At 45.0% G+C, this 20,317-nt stretch overlaps 2 protein-coding genes across 6 annotated transcripts in view; both read left to right on the forward strand.

Annotated features, from left to right (window-relative positions):
- Positions 1 to 15,596, forward strand: part of apc (APC regulator of WNT signaling pathway) — a 34,315-nt gene extending 18,719 nt beyond the window's left edge. For 4 of the 5 annotated variants that reach the window (XM_031559031.2, XM_031559032.2, XM_031559033.2 and 1 more), the window contains 14 exons: positions 102 to 186; positions 787 to 1,015; positions 1,127 to 1,235; positions 1,582 to 1,695; positions 2,075 to 2,158; positions 4,266 to 4,346; positions 4,773 to 4,871; positions 5,234 to 5,612; positions 5,960 to 6,055; positions 6,156 to 6,295; positions 6,567 to 6,644; positions 6,900 to 7,016; positions 7,763 to 7,977; positions 8,150 to 15,596. In XM_031559031.2, coding sequence (XP_031414891.1) covers positions 102 to 186; positions 787 to 1,015; positions 1,127 to 1,235; positions 1,582 to 1,695; positions 2,075 to 2,158; positions 4,266 to 4,346; positions 4,773 to 4,871; positions 5,234 to 5,612; positions 5,960 to 6,055; positions 6,156 to 6,295; positions 6,567 to 6,644; positions 6,900 to 7,016; positions 7,763 to 7,977; positions 8,150 to 14,555 — 8,232 coding nt within the window. In that variant the 3' untranslated portion in view covers positions 14,556 to 15,596. The remainder of the gene's footprint in view (positions 1 to 101; positions 187 to 786; positions 1,016 to 1,126; positions 1,236 to 1,581; positions 1,696 to 2,074; positions 2,159 to 4,265; positions 4,347 to 4,772; positions 4,872 to 5,233; positions 5,613 to 5,959; positions 6,056 to 6,155; positions 6,296 to 6,566; positions 6,645 to 6,899; positions 7,017 to 7,762; positions 7,978 to 8,149) is intronic. The other variant, XM_031559035.2, reaches the window with a different exon arrangement.
- A 1,437-nt stretch (positions 15,597 to 17,033) lies between these two features.
- LOC105911740 (C3a anaphylatoxin chemotactic receptor) lies at positions 17,034 to 18,873 on the forward strand. Its single transcript, XM_031559037.2, has 2 exons — positions 17,034 to 17,226; positions 17,673 to 18,873. The coding sequence occupies exon 2, from the start codon at positions 17,681 to 17,683 to the stop codon at positions 18,737 to 18,739; it is 1,059 nt and encodes a 352-aa protein (XP_031414897.1). The 5' UTR covers positions 17,034 to 17,226; positions 17,673 to 17,680; the 3' UTR covers positions 18,740 to 18,873.
- The last annotated feature ends 1,444 nt before the right edge of the window (positions 18,874 to 20,317 follow it).

Raw genomic sequence — 20,317 nt, forward strand, 5'->3', positions numbered from 1 at the left:
AAGCACATGTATGCCATTTCCTGTTGTGTAGTATGGTCTGAAGTGGATGTAAATAAAACATTCTTTTCTTGTCTCCTCCCTGTTGTGTTCATGTCATGCAGGAGGTGCTGAAGCATCTGCAAGGAAGCATTGAAGAAGAAACCCCAGATTCCCAAGGACAGATTGAAATCCTAGAGAGACTCAAAGGTACAGTTGGTGTCGAAGCCTGGCATTTTTTATTTTGAAGCGGCACCAGTACTACTGGCATGCATTTATCATTCTGCTCTACAGCTACTACTGCTACTGCTAAGTACTACTAATACTAATACTTCTGCTAACTACTACTGCTAACTACTACTAGTACTACTGCTAACTACTAGTACTACTACTACTGCTAACTACTACTAATACTTCTGCTAACTACTACTAATACTTCTGCTAACTACTACTAATACTACTGCTAACTACTACTACTGCTAACTACTACTAATACTACTGCTAACTACTAGTACTACTGCTAACTACAACCAATACTACTGCTAACTACTAGTACTACTACTACTGCTAACTACAACCAATACTACTGCTAACTACTACTAGTACTACTGCTTACCACTTCTAGTGATATTAACAAGTAACACTAAATTCAATGTTGGGTGCTGATGTGTCAATTCCAGTCAAAATGTAGGATTAAGGTTGAGTGAAAATCAGCATTTGCCGATATTGTAGTTCATAGTTCACGTATAGTTCAGTATGATGACATTGAATCGCTGTGTAATTAAACCCAAAATACCACATGACTGACAGGCCTTCACCCCCCACCCCTGTCCTGGTGTGCAGAGATGAGCCTGGACCCGAGCAACTTTCCCGGGGTGAAGCTGCGGCCCAAGCCCGGTATGCAGGCCTCTGGATCGGGCTGCTCCGCCGACAGCAGCCCCAGCCCCAGCCCCAGTCCCATGGGCTCCTTCTCCAGGAGAGGCGCTCCCTCAGCGGGCCGAGACAGCGCTGGATACCTGGAGGAGATGGAGAAGGAAAGGTCAATATAACTGGAATGCATTTTGAGCTCTCATTGGTTATTGGGCTGAGGGTTTGGGCTTGGATATTGAATAGGGGTTCGTTACTCATTTGTTATTCTACCCCTTCTCAGGTCACTATTGATGGCTGAGCTGGAAAAGGAGGAGAAGGAAAAAGACTGGTATTACGCCCAGTTGCAAAACCTTACCAAAAGAATCGACAGTTTGCCCTTGACTGAGAATGTAAGTTTCTGTGTTTCGTGTGCACACATACATGTGCATGTGCATGTGCCTGGCAATGAATTCACATACATAAATGATGAACTTTATGCACAAGCAGTTACGGTACGATTTGGACTCTCAGTACCATTCATAATCAACCATTGTCTAGCTAAATGTATTATAATTATGAAGTGTGAATTGAATTGATGCATTTTACATTTTAGCTGTTGTAGAGCTGTAAAATGTATTATAATTATGAAGTGTGTATTGAGCTGATGCATATATTTTAGCTGTTGTAGAGCTGCGATCTTTGTATGTTTAGCCGGTTTAACCCATAGTCTGACTGGTGCTGTCCGCTCTGGTGCAGTTCTCCCTGCAGACAGACATGACCCGGCGACAGCTGGAGTACGAAGCACGGCAGATCCGAGCCGCCATGGAGCAGCAGCTGGGCACGTGCCAGGACATGGAGAAGAGGGCTCAGGTGTGTGGGCTGCCTCCCAGCGAGGCCCTGGAGGAGGGGGGGGGGGGAAGGGACATGAGAGCTTGCTTGCAGGTGGCTGCTGTATGGTCAGGAAGTCCTTGTACTGTTGGGGCGAAGGAGGAGATACCATGGTGAAAAGGCTAAACCTTTTGAAACAAAAATCAGACAAACCTCTGCATTTAAAATGATGAGATGTAGACTTTCCTCATGTGCATGTTTTTGCTGTAAGTGCAGCTGTAGATAAATTATTCTCGCGATGAAGAGAGAAATAAGTGTAGTCTGTAATCATAATAGTAGGTCTAAATATCTGATATGGCCCGGGTGAAATATTTTGTGGTTTTCTCTGTAAGTAATGTGTGTGTGTGTGTCCGTCTCATAGGGGCGGGTGGCACGTATCCAGCAGATCGAGAAAGACATGCTGATGATTCGCCAGCACCTGCAGTCCCAGCCAACAGAGCCTGAGGTACATCCTTTTGCACATATGGGCTCCCTCCCTCTCTTTCTGTCTCTCTCTCTCACACACACACACACACACACACACAGACAGACACACACACACACACACAGACAGACACAGACAGACACAGACAGACACACAGAGAATCTGTCGCATGCTTAAACTGTTGTTTTTCCCCCCATCATAAAAGATTAGCGATATCAAACAAAGTCTCAAAATAAGCTTCCTGAACAGTGATTCATACTGGTGCAAGATAATGAGAAAAAGAGTTGTTTATTCTAGAGCTATTTGCTGGCGTAGATATGTGTTTGAGATAGTCAGTCATATGGAAGGTATGCACTATACTTAGATAAGTACAGGGAATTCAGTATTTAGTGAATTGTACAGGAATATGAATCATTCCAGAAATTCCACAGCGGAAGCCAATTTTCTGTTGCAATGGAGGGGGGAAAAATCAGCAATTTGTGGGGAAAAACCAAAAGCTCCGTGGACTTTTTTTTGTCCACCAAGTTAGAGAAAAAAGGCCCCCATCCCCATCTCTGTATCTCGATCTATCTCTTTATCTCGATCTATCTCAAACATGTTTTCCGCTGTGAACTCTGCGGGGGCCCGTGCCGTGGCCGCTGTCCGACGGGGGTCGGAGGGTCTCTGCGTGTGTCCAGCGAACGCGGAGGACTGGCCCAGCGGCCATGACGGGGAGGCTTTTAAGTCCTCTTTTTCATCCCTAAGCCGCTTAGTCACAAGTATTCGGCTTTCCTGATGTTTTGTTTTTTCTTCCTATCTTTAATCCAGCGCGCTCTACTTTTGATTCCAGAAAGCAGCGCGCTACTCCTATGACAGTGTTTATCATTTTAGTAACCACCCCGTCCCAAAAAAAGCCTCTTCGGAACAGCCCTGAGCCTGATTTTCGCGAAACAGTCACCAGATGATTACCTATTTTGTAGCATTATATCATGGCCTTACATCCACGTGTATGATTGTGTCTGTGGCCAGTCGTGCCTGTGAGCCAAATCCGCTTTCAAATCCACCATAGCATCATCTAATATATATGATTTTTTCATTTTTTTCCTCGTAATTAATTCTTTATAGTGTAAGGCTTAAATCTGTTGCTATATCATGTGACAAAGGGAGAGTACAGAACAAGTGACCTACCTTCTGAATGCACAGATGAAGAGCCATAAGGCCTGGTGTGTGTGTTTCACATGTGTAAAGCGTGTGTGTGTGTGACTGGATATACATTTGAGCATAGGATTATGGGTGTATGGGATTAATGCCAGAGGAGTGTTGGTATTTGTGTGCACTTGGTTGTGCACACAGCCCCCCCCAGATGCATGTGCGCACTGCATATGAGTTGAACTCTCATCGGACATATTTAATTCAACCTCCCAACCCCTAATCCTGCTGGCAGAAGAGAGGGTTATGTAGGTCAGGAAGGGACTGATGCTTCTGCAGCTGCTGCAGTCTACCAAGTCTATCTCTCTCTCTCATATTTATGTGTTTTCACATTGCTTGTCTTTCTTCTTTTTTTACTGCCCTGTCTCTATTTTTCCCCCTTCTCTTTTTCTGTCTAAATTGCACACACACAGTCTTTTCAGTCTTCATCCGTTTGGCACTCTTTACCCCCCGCCCCCCACACACACTCTTTCATTCCAGTGTTCGCTCTGATTCTCCTCCCTACCCCCCATTCAGAGCAACTGAATAGCTCCTCTTCAAGCGTTTTCACAAACCCTCTCCTTATTCCATCCCTCTTTCCATCTTCGCTCATCCTTCCAGGTGACTAACTCTCCCTTCCTTTCTCTCTCTCTCTCTCTCTCTCTCTCTCTCTTTCCCTCGTCTCCCCTCGGCATGAATCTGTCTCTTTCTGTTTCTCTGCTTTATTCTGACTGTGTCCTCTCCCCCGTCATGGTCCTCTGAGGTGCTTTCTTTCTCTCTCTCTCTCTCTCCCTTTCCTCCTTCTCTCTCATCTTCTATCTTTGTAACTTGTCTCTCTTTCTCTCTCTCTCTTTTGCTCTTTCACTCTCTCCTTTCCGTCCCCCCCTCTTTCTCTATCGGTCTCTCCTCTCCCTCCCTCCTTCCCTCACTCCTCCTGACGTTATGCCTTTCTCCTCCTCAGGTCAAGCATGAGACGGTCGGTCCTGGAGAAGGAGCGCAAACATCAGCTGATTCCGGGGTTGGGAATGCAGGCTGCGCTCAGGTAAGCATCTCGACACATTCGTATATCTTTCATTCAGGAAGAAAATTATGTACATTTTGTTTGCTGAAAAATGCTTTCAGTTTTGAATCTCGTGTCTGACATTTAATGAAAAGCTGAGATGTGCATTACACCTGAAATTCTGAAGCAATTTTTCCTCCGTTGTTTATCGACGAGCGAATAGACCTGTGTAGTACGTTACATTTTTCTCTGCTTTCATTGTGGCTTCATGATTCTGTTGTGGGGTCATTCGCAGTGTTTACTTGGCTTGGCAGATGAGCACCCTGACATTGCTTTTATCCATGTTGTCAGTTAATATGCTTTTACCTTGTAGAGGATCCTGCAGTATTACATAAGAGAGAGCAAGTTACTGCAGGGAATGACATTTATTTGTTTGTTTGTTTGTTTGTTTGTCTGTTCTCCTCCCAGGCCTCTAGCTCTCGGCTGGACCACGAGTCGGGCAGCGAAATGAGCTGTGGGGGAAGCTACTCGGTCCCCCGCCGCCTAACAAGCCATCTGGGCACCAAGGTAAAGCCTCCTCTCGCTGTCAGTTTACAGTGCGGAATCCAAACTGATCCCTTTAAGGGGTTTAAACACATGTGGGGGGTCATGTGCTTGACTGTTATTTATGCGTTGACCTGCTGTTGAAATGAGCCCGGTGTTACTGTTTAGTGTAGTGGCTGTTGTGTTTACATTTGCCTGCGATGAGGCAATTGAATACATTTCACATTAGTAGAATTTCAAAATACCAATGAAGGTAATATGCGATGTGTCAGGAAAGAAATTGAGATCACCTACATACCAATTAAGCATGCCGTTGTCAGTCTAATGCTAGACCTGTCACTGATTTCATAACCATAGCCTTGAACATTTTTGTGAATATTTCTCAGGTGGAGATGGTGTACTCGCTGCTCTCCATGTTGGGTACGCACGATAAGGACGACATGTCGCGGACGCTCCTGGCCATGTCTAGCTCCCAGGACAGCTGCATCGCCATGCGACAGTCCGGCTGCCTGCCGCTGCTCATCCAGCTCCTCCACGGCAACGACAAGGACTCAGTGTTGCTGGGCAACTCTCGAGGCAGCAAGGAGGCACGTGCGCGGGCCAGCGCGGCACTGCACAACATCATCCACTCGCAGCCGGACGACAAGCGCGGGCGGCGGGAGATCCGCGTGCTGCACCTCCTGGAGCAGATCCGTGCCTACTGCGAGACATGCTGGGAGTGGCAGGAGATCCACGAGCGCGGCGTCGACCAGGACAAGAACCCCAGTGAGTGCTCCAGGCCATCGCACTATGACTGCCTCATGCACTATCAAAAGCAAAATACTCGATGTTCATGGACCACAGAGAGCCTGCTGGTCGCTTTAGTACGGGCCAGGACATTCGCTTTAGTTTGTCTTATTTTTCCCCTATTTATTTTACCTTTCTATGTTTATAGTCTTTTCTTTGTTTCGAAAAAATGATCTATGCATAATTATCATCGCAGTGTTTTGCCATGACTACGTGCTTTCATATAATTTTCCGTGGTTATAATGTCTGCATTCTTGTGGAGGTCATGGATTGTGCATGTTTATGTGCTTTATTCAAAATGTTAAACTCTGTCTAATTTATTCCAGTGCCTTCTCCAGTGGAACATCAGATTTGCCCTGCAGTCTGTGTTCTCATGAAGCTCTCCTTTGACGAGGAGCACAGACATGCTATGAATGAACTGGGTATGGAAACAGTGTTCTCCCTTCATTACATGGTTATTTTGTCTGCGCTCTTTTCAATGAAATTCAAATAAAACAATTTTGTATGTTTTTTTGTGAACAGGTGGACTTCAAGCCATAGCGGAGCTGCTGCAGGTTGACTGCGAGATCTATGGGTTAACCAGTGACCACTACAGTGTGACACTAAGGAGATATGCTGGCATGGCCCTTACTAACCTCACATTTGGGGATGTGGCGAATAAGGTGCGTTTTCATTTTTAATATCGTAGAATGTATGTGCACCTATATCTTGTGATGACGCGTCTATGAATTCGTGTCTGTGCGTGCATTTTGCTCAAAGTGAAACATGATTATGGACTGTCTAGCCGTGGGATCCTGAATACACATGTTTTAATGGGTGTGTGTTTGTTTATCTGTGGTGCCCTTCCCGATTCATATCTTCTAAACCGTGTATATTCATGTCGTGAGAACTGTCACATGAGCACTTCCTGATGTTGCTTCTGTGTCGTCTTAGGCCACGCTGTGCTCCATGAAGGGCTGCATGAGAGCCATGGTGGCTCAGCTGAAGTCAGAGAGTGAAGATCTACAGCAGGTACCTAAAGCATGCTGACTATGAGTAGAGTCATATTCACATCCCGTAAGCCGTCGGTTGATATTGGAATATCTGTACAGCCCGTGGGTTGTATTCCTCTGCGACACGATGTTCACTAGAGTAGATGGTTTGGTTGCTTTATAACCACCTTTGTGTCCTTAAGGTGTTGTATTAAACTCTGTATTTATGTGCATGCAGTGTGGGAAATCAGTATTTTTTTCACCCTCTTTATCCTTCTTCTCTCGTCTTCCTCAGGTAATCGCCAGTGTGTTGCGTAATCTGTCATGGCGTGCGGACGTGAACAGTAAGAAGACTCTGCGGGAGGTGGGCAGCGTGAGGGCTCTGATGGAATGTGCCCTGGAGGTGCACAAGGTGAGACCCGCCAGGACACCCCATAGCTCAGCAGAGCACAGACAGAACTGGTTAAAGTTCACAAGTTCCTACTTAGATCACACACACATCACACACATGCCAAAACTATGAACCGATCAAAACACATCTGACATCTAATAGACTGATGTTTTTTTTTTTTTATAATAGTTGGGATCATTTCCTGATTAATGTCACACATGCCTTTGCACACATTTATATTTACATGTATTGTCTTTCTTTTACTGACTTGTTTCTCTAGTAAATGTAGAAATGACCAGCCAGATGTATGAAACTGCTTGTGACAGTTGATGGCATGTAAATCAGGGCTATATCTACCATGGATCATCCTCTGAGACTATCAGTACCCTTGAACCAAGCAAAACCCACACATTCAAAACCGAGAAACACGAAAAGCTATTATTGTTGAAGTGTTGGCAGCTGAAACCAGTCTCTGGTAAAGATGGCAGAAGAAATGTAGAAGTGCAACGGTGAGAAACTGAAAACAATTCCCCTCCTCAGAAAAGCAACACTTGATTCACTTCTGCCTTACTAGAGACCCATATACTTATGATCCAGTCCCAGGTCCATTTATTCCCCATTACAGACATATTAAAGGATTGGTGTATGGAGGTGCTAGATGGTGCTTTATAATGCAGTTCCTAAAGCCCTTACTGTAGATTAATTTAAGTATGAAAATATTTTGTCCTTCGTCCTCGGTCCTCTGACGTCTTTCCCATCTCTTTTAGGAGTCGACTCTAAAGAGTGTTCTGAGTGCCCTGTGGAACCTGTCTGCTCACTGTACCGAGAACAAGGCTGACATCTGTGCAGTCGATGGGGCGCTTGCTTTTCTAGTTGGCACACTAACGCACCGGAGTCAAACCAATACACTTGCCATCATTGAGAGTGGAGGCGGAATCCTGAGGAATGTCTCTAGTCTCATTGCTACAAATGAAGATCACAGGTACTAAGCTGAATAAAACATTTTATTGATGGAAATTGTAAAAAATAATTAGAATTATGTCATTGATGGAAATTAAACTATAGCTGTGATATTTTATATGATTGTTGAAGGCACCCTAATGTGGTGGAGTATGAATGTTCTTGAACATAGTTCTATTCATTTTATTTTTCAGACAAATCTTGCGCGAGAACAGCTGCCTGCAAACCCTTCTTCAGCACCTGAAGTCTCACAGCTTGACCATCGTCAGCAACGCTTGTGGAACCCTGTGGAACCTGTCTGCCCGGAATGCCAAGGATCAGGAGACGCTGTGGGATATGGGTGCTGTGAGCATGCTGAAGAACCTCATCCACTCCAAGCACAAAATGATCGCCATGGGAAGTGCTGCCGCTCTGAGGAACCTCATGGCCAACAGACCAGCCAAGTACAAGGATGCAAACATCATGTCTCCTGGCTCCAGTCTGCCTTCCCTGCATGTCAGGAAACAGAAAGCTCTCATTGAAGAGCTTGATGCACAGCATCTCTCTGAGACATTTGACAACATCGATAACCTGAGCCCCAAGGCATCTCACAGGAACAAGCCCCGACACAAACACGCTGTTTACGGGGACTACGATGGTGTCTGCCGGTCCGATGGGTATAACCCCAATGGAGTGGGCATGCGTTCCCCATACATGAACACCCCAGTACTGTCCAGTCCTTCATCGCGTGATAATAGGGGGAATGGCGAAGGCATTCGAGCGGAGAGGGACAGGAGTCTGGACAGGGAGCGGAGAGGGGTGGCAGGGGGATTCCACTCCGACCCTGATGCTGCTAAACGAATGGGGGTTCAGATTCCCACCACCTCAGCCCAGATTGCTATGGTCATGGAGGAAGTGCAAGCCATGCACCTGAGCATGGATGACCGGAATGTAGGGTCAACCCCTGATCCACACTGCGTTCAGGATGACATGAGTGGTGTCAGACGCGCCACAGCTGTCCACGGTCACACTAATGTCTACTACACCAAGACAGACAACTCTGGTAGAGCCTGTCCAATGCCTAAGCTTGAGTACCGGGCCTCCAATGACAGCCTAAACAGTGTCAACAGCACAGATGGTTATGGCAAAAGGGGGCAAATGAAGCCGTCTGTAGACTCGTACTCGGAGGACGACAGCAAATGCTGCGTCTACAGGAAGTATCCTGCTGACCTCGCCCACAAGATCCACAATGCCAACCACATGGAGGACAACGATGGAGATCTTGATACCCCCATTAACTACAGTCTGAAGTACTCTGACGAACAACTGAACTCTGGGAGGCAGAGCCCAACCCAGAATGAGCGGTGGGCACGGCCTAAGCACATGGAGGAGGACCTGAAGAGACCCGATCAGAAACCCGCCCGATCCCAAAGCCCAGGATACCCTATGTACACTGAGGGCAACAGTGAGGGGGAGGAGAAGCTGAAGAAGTACCAGCCAAGGTTTGTTCAGTCAGAGATGGCTGGTGGTTTCAGGTCTCGAGGTCCTAGTAGCACTGAACAAAGTGGTGGTGGGTCATCTCAAGCCTTGAATAAGAAAATGAACCCGCCCATGTGTTCTGTTGACGATTATGGTGATGACAAGCCAACCAATTACAGTGAAAGATATTCAGAGGAGGAGCAATCTGATGAGCAGCCAACCAATTACAGCATGAAATACTCAGAAGACCACCATATAGAGCAACCAATTGATTACAGTCTTAAATACTCTGAGAGTGCCTCCAAGAAGCCCATGTTCATCCACTCAAAGCCTCCCTCTGCACAAAGTTCTGCCAAAGACCATCAGGACAGCTCATCATCTGTTACCTCCAATAAAAACGCAGGGAGACAGAAGCAGCCCCACCCTTCATCTGGTCAAACACGATCTGGACCAACACGTGTAATTCAGAAGAACTCAACATGCAAGGCCCCTACAATCAACCAGGAAACACTACAGACTTATTGTGTGGAGGACACCCCAATTTGCTTCTCCAGGGGCAGTTCGTTGTCATCTTTGTCCTCTGATGAGGATGAAATGGACGGCTGTAAGAGAAATGTGAGTAGTAATTACCCCACCCTACCCATCACAGAGAAAGAACCAGGAAACAACCTGTCTTCTGACCAGCGTACAACAGAAAGTCAACCAACTGTTCAGTATGTCAGAGTGAAGCCTCCAAGGCAACAGACTCACGTTGGACATGAAGGATCCAGGCATCACAAAGCAGTTGAATTCTCATCTGGAGCAAAGTCGCCCTCCAAAAGTGGAGCTCAGACTCCTAAGAGTCCCCCAGAACACTACTTGCAGGAAACGCCCCTTATGTTCAGCCGCTGCACCTCTGTGAGTTCCCTTGACAGCTTCGAGAGTCACTCTATTGCCAGTTCTGTGCAGAGTGAGCCATGCAGCGATATGGTCAGTGGAATCATCAGCCCCAGTGATCTGCCGGACAGTCCTGGCCAAACCATGCCACCCAGCCGCAGCAAGACCCCACCACCTCCCCAGCCCCACACTGAGCAGATCAAACAGAAAATGAAAGTGGCTCCTCATTCTGACAAGCGGGATTTTGCTCCGAAGCACGCTGCTGTAAATGCTGCCATTCATAAGGTTCAGGTGCTCCCTGACAATGACACGCTTCTGCACTTTGCCACTGAGAGCACCCCAGATGGATTCTCTTGCTCCTCAAGCCTCAGTGCACTGAGCATGGATGAACCCTACATTCAGAAGGATGTAGAACTCAAGATAATGCCCCCTGTTCATGAAGACGACCATGGCAGCGAAGCAGATCATGAGATGGAAGACTCTACGGAACCTCAGAGCTTTGAAAAACCTGCTCCATCGTGCGAAGTAGATAAAGATATATTGGATGATTCTGATGATGATGATATAGAAATTCTAGAGGCTTGTATAAACTCGGCAATGCCAACAAAGTCATCAGGAAAGCACAAGAAACAGGCACCATCAGGCACTTCAAGAATACCTCCACCCGTGGCCCGCAAACCAAGCCAACTTCCGGTCTACAAGTTACTTCCCACGCAAAACCGAGGACAGCAACAGAAACACGTGGCAATGGCACATGGAGAGGACATGCCACGCATTTATTGCGTGGAGGGAACTCCCATTAATTTCTCAACAGCCACGTCGCTGAGTGACCTCACCATTGATTCCCCTCCAAATGAGCTGGCCAGTGCTGAACCTCCTGCAGCACGTGTAGAGCCATCCTCTCAGAGGCGAGACACCATCCCAGAAGGGAAAAGTGCAGAGAGCAAAGTCACTGGAGCGTCATCGGCACCGCCGGCTGCCTCCATTGAGAATGAAGGAGATGATATTCTTGCAGAGTGTATAAATTCGGCTATGCCAAAAGGAAAAACTCACAAGCCTTTCAGAGTTCAGAAAATGTCTGATCCTCCTCAGCATCCTGTGACCGCTCCTAGTTCTCTAGTTCAACAGGATTTCGAGAAGAAGAAGCCGACGTCTCCCGTAAAGCCAATGCCACAGAGTAGCGAGTACAGGGCCCGCATGCTGAAAAGGCCAGAGGCATCCAGTGGTTTCTCAGAAGCCTCGCCATATGCTGACAAAACTAAGGAAACCAAAAAATCTGATTCCAGAGGGGCCTCAGCGGAGTCTCAAAGAGAGGAGAGAACACGCCCTGGCTACACATTTGATTCTCCACACAATTACACACCCATAGAAGGGACACCATACTGCTTCTCGCGTAATGATTCCTTGAGCTCTCTTGACTTTGAGGATGATGATCTTGACCTCTCTAAAGAAAAGGCTGAACTCAGAAAAGACAAAGATCCAAGAAAGGTTCCAGCAAAAAGCCATGCAGAACGGCAGCAGCAGCAGCAGCAGCAGCAGCAGCAGCAACCTGTGAATACAAACAGGGCCACTGCATTCCAGGCCCCTCCAACAAAGCCTGTACAGAAACCATCAGTTTTCCCACAAGCATCCAAAGAAAATGCTGGACCTGTGCCTGATGAGAGGCAAAAGTTTTCCATTGAGGACACACCTGTGTGTTTTTCCAGGAATTCTTCGCTTAGTTCCCTGAGTGACATTGACCAAGAAAACAACAACAAAGATCTGCAGTCTAAAGAGGAAACAACTCAGGTGGAAGCCCCTAGGCCACAGGCTGGCTATGCACCAAAAGCCTTCCATGTAGAAGACACTCCTGTATGTTTTTCAAGAAATAGTTCTCTTAGTTCCCTTAGTATTGACTCAGAGGATGACCTTCTTCAAGAGTGCATCAGCTCTGCAATGCCAAAAAAGAAGAAACAGACACCAAGAAACAAGGGAGATGACCAGAGTGTCAGTGATGAGAGAACTGTTATAGCAGAAGGCATCATGGCCGAAGAACCGGATCTCATATTAGATCTTACAGATACACACAGCCCCATTTCAGAGCAAGCCATGTCTCCTGACTCGGAGTCATTCGATTGGAAGGCTATACAAGAGGGAGCTAATTCAATTGTGAGTAGTTTGCACCAGGCAGCTGCTAGTCTGTCAAGGCAAGGCTCCTCTGACTCTGATTCAATCCTCTCCCTAAAATCTGGTATCTCCATTGGATCTCCTCTCCACCTCCCCTCCAATACAGATGATCACAAACCAGTCATAAGCAAGGGAGGACCGAGAATAGTAAAACCTGGTGAGAAAGGCACTATTGAATCGAAAAAGAAGGAAGAAGAAGCTAAAGCCATGAAAGGTGGTAAGAAGGTCTACAAAAGTCTCATCACAGGCAAGCCACGCCCCAGTCATGATACCGTCTCCTCTCAGAGACCTGTTCCTGTGATGTCCAGAGGGAGAACAATGACTCACATACCTGGTGTTAGGAGCAGCTCTCCCAGCACCAGCCCGGTGCCAAAAAAGCCCCCTCCTCGTGGCCAAGTGTCAAAGCCCCTCTCCCAAGGACCAAACTCTGGGAACTCACCAAGGGTAATAAAACCCCCAGCCAAATCAGACCCGAGTCCAGCCAGAGAGCCACCAGGCTCTCAAGGCGGTTCAAGTAAAGGCTCCTCACGGTCTGGATCCAGAGATTCCACACCGTCCAGACCCCCTCCACAGTCTTTGACCAGACCCATGCAGTCTCCCGGTCGAACATCTGTTTCTGTCTCCCCGGGAAGGAATGGATTGACCCCACCTAACAAGTTATCCCAGTTACCACGCACTGCCTCTCCAAATACAGCCTCTGCTAAATCGGGCACAGGCCGCATGGCATACACATCCCCCGGGCGACCGATGGGCCAGCAGACGCAAAACAAACAAATGGGAGTGCCAAGAAGTGCCAGTGGAATTCCTCGGAGTGAGTCTGCCTCTAAAAGCCTCAACCAATGTGGAGCTTCTGGAACCTCAAAAAAGGTAGAGCTTTCCAGAATGTCCTCTACTAAGTCTAGTGGTAGTGAGTCTGATAGATCTGAGAAACCCGGCCTTGTCCGTCAGTCCACATTCATCAAAGAGGCCCCTAGTCCAACACTAAAAAGGAAGCTGGAAGAGTCTGCCTCCTTTGAATCCCTGTCCCCCTCTTCACCAAGTATGTCCCAGTCACAAACACCAGTGTCTAGCCCCTCTTTACCTGATATGTCTCTAACTCTGCCCTATCAAGGTAGTGGATGGAGGAAGTCCCCGAACAGTCAGAACTCCTCTGAAAACGGAGATGGGAAATCTCTCAAGAGGCAAGACATTGCACGGTCTCATTCCGAGAGCCCTTCTAGAGCACCCATAAACAGAACGGGAACCTGGAAAAGGGAAAACAGTAAGCACTCCTCTTCCCTCCCAAGAGTTGGCACGTGGAAAAGAACCGGTAGCTCCTCCTCCATTCTCTCTGCTTCGTCAGAATCGAGTGAAAAGGGTCGAAGTGAGGATGAAAGGCAGTCAGCAAGCTCAGCCCAAAGAACAGCACAGGGTAAAGAGGGTGCCCCTTTAAAAGGAACTTGGAGGAAGATGAAGGAGAGTGATGGAGCTCACTCCATGACATTAGATCTTCCAGATCCAGGGTCAGACACAGGATCCACAGCCTCGGGGCATCAGAGTGCAACAGGTGCATCAAAGAGTGAGGATGTCTGGGTGCGAATTGAAGACTGCCCCATAAACAATCCCAGGTCAGCAAAGTCACCCACAGCTAACACACCCCCTGTTATCGACTCTGCTCCTGCCAAAATGCCGCCCTCTGAGCCCAGTGAAATCCATCCTAAACAACCCAGTGTCAGCGACAACGCAAATTCCCGACGACTCGGGTCAGAGACGAACCTCAACCTGTTCCGGAGCAGCGAGAGTCTAGACAGAAAAGGCGCGGAGATCATCAAGCCTGCTCCCAGCAACCCCAACATTGCCAACGAGAGCTACGAAGTCCCAGTTGCCACTGAACGAACCCCCTTTAGTTCCTGTAACTCCAGCAAGCACAGCTCTCCTAGTGGGACAGTGGCTGCCAGAGTCAGCCCTTTTAACTACACCCCCAGCCCTAGGAAGAGCAGTGCAGACAGCATCACCCCCCGACCCTCTCAGATCCCCACACCTGTGACTAGCGGTGTGAAGAAGAGAGACTCAAAAGGGGACACTACAGAGAGTGGCTCTTATATTGTCACTTCTGTCTAAGCACCTTAGACAGTATCGAAACTGAAGACTGGGGTACCTTGGGAGCCCCCACAAGCTCTTGCCTCACCTGAAACAGACGAAGCACTGTTCTTGACTTGAGAGTGGAAAAATTAAGCTGTTGTGTAGTTGTAGGCCTGACTGACGGCTCTGTGTTCTTTGATGGTAGAATTGTGACTGGCACACTTGGTTAGAAACCAAGAAACTCAGAGACTTTGTCGAACAAAACTATGTGAATTTATACTGTACAGATTTTAATTATGTATATATTTAATTTAAACCCCTATCGAGATTATGTATCTTGCCTGACTTGACAAAGATAATCACTTAAAAGTTGCATATTTGGGACACTTGTGATGGGCTTAAGTAATATTGCTTTTGATTTCAAAACTTTAAACCTGTATAGGCCTGTATAAAGTCAAAAGCATTTCCATATTGCAGCTTCAAATGTATGACCACCTTCCCAGCCCCCTCCTTGCATGAAGCGACCTGGTGGTGTATTTTCTGAAGTGAAGATGAGCATTTCTGTGGTCACTTTGACATGTATTGGTAGCTGTAGTGTAACAATTTTACACTTTTACTCTTGTGCTCTGAAAGCAAGGACTTTATTGTAATGTTTTGAATGAGGATGTTTACGTGGGTCATAGATGATATCAAATGTAGGTAGATCCATTACTCTGCTGTTTGTCGTATAATGTTACCAGGTGACTTGGGTGTATTTTTTTTATTTTTGTTTTATAATTTCAGACCATCTCTAAAGGACTACATTTGAAAATTAAACAATTCCTGTAGGTTCTGTTGTTGGTTCTGCTTTTTTTTTTAAAGATCCTTTTACTTCAACATTGCCCCATAAAACAGTATTTACGTAAGCACACAGCTGGATGAAATTTTCTTTTGGAAAAACAAAGAATACACTGTTTGAATGATCATGTTTGTTTTTGTTTTTCTCACGCAATAAAGTTGGTTGATGGGTATTTAAAATTAAGCATTTAAATTTACAAATTGTAAAGCCACATAATAAACGTTAACATTTGGTGCATTGTGGTCTCGGGTTTGTCCATTGGGCTTCATCAGTGGTTCCCAAACTTGTCATGGCAGGGCCCCCCTTTGACAATGAGAAAAATGCCTATTGCTCAGATCTATCACCTGTTTACAAAACAAAATAAAAACTAAAACAAAACGGTTGCCTTTCAGCTTTTGCATAGCTTTCCTTTAACATTGTAACTGTTCAAATGTAGAAACAATGTTTGCGATTTAATTTCATCAATCCGTTTTATTTTATCAGAGCTCTTGTTTAAAACAGACAAAATACGGTTTTATGATTTGGAATGTATTATTCATTGTATTAATAGTTAGGCTAACTATCCCTTCCAATATATAGGCTAAATGGTTGGCCCTGACCATATTGTTTAAGTACAAAGTAGGCTATAAACTCATCACCAAATAGGTTATTGGCTACTATGCTGTAAGTGCACTACCATACTTTGACCAGTAGATGGCTGTTTAGGGTCCTCTTTCCATGTTTTGCCGTCAGCCTGTACTCCCCTAAATCCTGTCACACAATTGTTTTCCACTGAAATTAGCCCACTTAGAGTATTGATGTCTTCTGTAAGCCTGGTCTTTCTGACAGCACTGTGAGGTGTTAAATTGCTGCAAATTGCAAAATATTCCTTTGTTGCCTCAAGGCAGTTATGACACACTTGTTGGTTGTATTTCAATGTAGGGATCCTTTCCATGTTGTCAGACACTTATAATGATTATAATTATGAGCCTGGCAGTGGTGAAAACAAGCGGTTTACTTTGACATGGATGCTAGCCTATAGGATTACATTGCAGCCACTGTGTTCTCACTCAAAATTGGACCCTTTATGATCCTCCCTAGTAAAAATCTGGACCAAAAAATATTGAAAAATAAGGCCCAGGTTTAGAAGCAAAAAAGAACTCTCCTTTAATTGACAAAAGATCACGTATAGAAAAAACATTTGTAATGTCTAATTTTGTAGAAATGTCTGTCCTAGTGTGGGTTGCTAGTAAATAGTTTGCCTCGTGTCCCCCCTCTGTACGTCAAAAAGGAAACGTTTTGGCCCCTGACATCATATGGCATGAGAACACAATAATAATAATAATAATATGTGGACACAATAATCTGCTCTAATGAACTGCTACGCATGTTCTGACCTTGGTACAGAATAATCATTTCATTACGGAGCTCAGAAATAGACACACTTCCTTTTCACGCATACATACAGCCACCCCTACCTGTCAACCACTGACTAAGCTCTAAGCTCTGGCCAGCTATGATTATTATTGCCAGTTATCTCATCTTGTCTGTCTGAGACATCATACAGAAACTCATTACTGAGCAAACCCAAATTACATCTTTAGCATTTACAATTGGCCTTTTGCTTTAAAGGTTTAATCACAAGGCTATGTGCCCAGAAGATTGGCCTCCTGATGAGTACTGTCTTAGTCATGACAATTAAGAAATTAAGTCATTCTTAGGGTCCTGCATTCTCATGGCATGCTTAACATCTGACTCATCAAAACATTTAGAGTAGATGAAATGGTGAACAACAGAGGATTTCCTGTCATTCTCGCTTCCTTTTTAAGTCGCTGGTTTCTCTTGGGTTGCGACTTGGTGACATTAGGCACAGCATTACACTAGTGAGACGAGGTAAGTTCGGTATTTATACTGCTTACAAAATTGTAGTATGTTATGTTTTGTGGGTCTTATGTTTTTAATATATTACATAAATATATATTTTAATATATTTAAGATATGTTCTGTTAATAAACAGAGTTTCACGAGTGAAAGAAAATGTATTGATTATCATCTCAGGAGTGACCAATAGATTGTTCATGAGTTGTTTGCCTATTGTATGCACTATTTCTTCTTGTAATTTAAGAAATACTTTCTAGTATCAGTTAGATATCTTTAACCTCTTTTTCATATATTATATGCTATGCTCTGTGTGGCTGGTTATGTGTAAAGCAAGCTTTTTTAAAATGGCTTTTCACATTTGATATATTGTGTCTGGAGGGCTTTTTTTACTTTTTGTATCTGAATATTCTCCTTGAAATACTGCTAACATGATGTTATGTTCACTCATTTACTTTCAGCCACAAAAATGGATGAATATGAAAATGATAGTTATTTCTCTCCTAATGAGTCACAATATTATGGAGAATATTATGACTACCCAAATATAACCTTGGAATCAGAGTCCTATGTGGCACATAATGCTGTGAAGATTATCTCTGTCATCATCTACAGTCTCACCTTTCTCCTCGGTGTCCCTGGTAATGCACTTGTTCTATGGATTGCGGGCTTGAAAATGAGGAGGACTGTGAATGTCGTGTGGTTTATCAACCTGGCGATCGCAGACTTTCTCTGTTGCCTCAGCGTCCCTTTCTCCATCTCTGACACTCTTTTGGAGTCCCGCTGGCCATATGGGACAATCATGTGCAAGATCATCCCCCCCTTTGTCGTTCTCAGCATGTTCGCCAGTGTCTTCACCCTGGCACTAATCAGCCTGGATCGCCTGGTGCTGGTGGTCCGACCCGTCTGGGCACAGAACCACCGCAGCTTAGTACTAGCGGGGGTCCTCTGTGGACTGGCCTGGGTTCTTGCTATTCTGCTTAGCTTACCATCAATGATTCTCAGAACCACTGTGAGTTTTCCATACACAAATGTAACCTTCTGCACCTATGACATCCAAGATGGGGAAAATATCTCACAATCACTCGTAGCCGTAACACAGAGGATTCGCTTTCTGTTTGGCTTCCTCTTTCCTCTCTTCATCATCATCACCTGCTACACCCTCATCACACTCAAGGTGAGGAGCAGTAGTTTCCGTGCCGGAAGGGCCTTCAAGATCATTGTTGCTGTAATCGTGTCCTTCTTCGTGTGCTGGCTGCCTTATCACGCCTTGGGAATTGCCAGAGAGGATGGCCAAGACGAAGAGATGGTGATCCTTCTGGACCAGCTGAGCATAGCCCTGGCATATGTGAACAGCTGCCTTAACCCGCTCCTGTATGTATTCGTAGGACAGGACTTTAAGGAGAAGGTGCGTCTGTCGCTGAGGCGGATCCTGGAGAATGCATTCAGCGAGGACGGTACACACTCCTCCATGCGCTCCAAAGCCACACAGTCACACAACACTGCCTCCTCAGTGGCCCAGCTTTAGCTGACTTTAACAAGGAATTAGGAATTAGTATTGTATTTTGCTTAAGCAGTATTTTAAAGGTTAGAATAGTAGAATAGCCTTCATTGTTTTCTAGAAGCTAAAGTAGCAAGTGAATGTGCTATACCAAAAATTAAACTGTTTCTTTCGCTTCATTTTAATTAATGGGAAACAAAGCTAGAGCTTTTTTACTTGGATTTATAGCAGAGACAACCTTTTAACTATTGAATTCAGTGTGGTTCACTTTGATGATTAAAGTGTTTGAACTCTTTAGATACTTTCTCTAGGGTGAGAGGGCAGGCAGTTATTGTTTAGACCTTTTTATCTTGGACTAATTACGCTGGGCGGACAGGACGGAAACTGGAAACAATCACTCGTAAAATATGTGGCCAAGTCATTTCTATGCCAACTACCATGTCATGAGTAAAACTGAGATATGGTATGGTGTTTCATGACAAATTTATAATTTTAACTGACCAAGGAGAAATAGTTTTAATTCATTTCATGCAGGTGTTTTAATGTTAAACTTATAATAAAAGTATGGGGATTTAGTATTATTGTGATTACCGGTAATCATTTTTGTGTATGATATGCAATGTGTATGTAAGTATTTCACAAATATCTAATATATAATATATCTATATAATATGTAATCATTATTAAATGTGCCATGTCTGTAGAATTTACTGCGTGTGGCCACTTGATGGCGCCAGAATAAAAAGGAATTAACAAAAGATTAAAGGAATAGACACTACAGCACACACTCACACATACAGGGACAAATGAATTATGTGTATGTTTGACATGTATACTCAGTAGTAATATGCAGAGCTGATATGATCATTTCACATTGTAACATTTCTTCAGGGCGCTATGTCTGCTTACCTGCAACTCATGCTATGTATAGCTGGGGTAAAAAGGTTGACAGCTGTAACCTATATCATATTTGATATTAGAAATGTAATGAGGAAGTACTTGAAAGAGAAACTAAATTGGGACTCTTCTGCAATCCTTTGCATCTTTATGTTCCTCTTTTTGGGGTCAGTGGGTCAGGGGAGGGTTTGGATGGTTTGCTCCACACCAAGTGTTAAAGTGTTCTTGAGCAAGACACTGAACCCCCAACCGCTCCCAATGTGCAGGTTGGCACCTTGCATGGTAGCCTCTGCCATCGGTGTGTGAATGGGTAGATGTCTGAGGCACTAACATGTAAAGCGTTTTAAGTGCTCTGTGAGTAGAAAAGCGCTATATAAATGCAGTCCAGTTACTCTTTTGGGATATATCCGTTTAAAAGATGCTGAGGCTTTGTTTTCTGCTCTTCAGATGCAAATGAAACCTCATTCTAAGAATAAAAACAAAGAAGTAGATTGTGCCACTGTGGAACAGAATGTTGGTTGTGCATATGCAGCTGGGTAAAGTCTTCTGCTTCCTCTAAATTTAGATTTGGCAAGTTTCACATTTGCCATGCTGGCCTTTTGCAAAATATCATGAATCATGAAATCGTCTTCCTGTGAAAACACTCTAATTATGTAGAGAACATACTTCGACACTTAGACACATGTATCATGAGCGTGAAGAAGACTG

This window comes from Clupea harengus, chromosome 21, assembly GCF_900700415.2.
Source record: "Clupea harengus chromosome 21, Ch_v2.0.2, whole genome shotgun sequence".
NCBI lineage: Eukaryota > Metazoa > Chordata > Actinopteri > Clupeiformes > Clupeidae > Clupea > Clupea harengus.

What these genes read in the sequence shown, in the direction of transcription:
- LOC105911740 (XM_031559037.2), top strand. Translation starts at nt 17,681, where the DNA reads ATGGATGAATATGAAAATGATAGTTATTTCTCTCCTAATGAGTCACAA.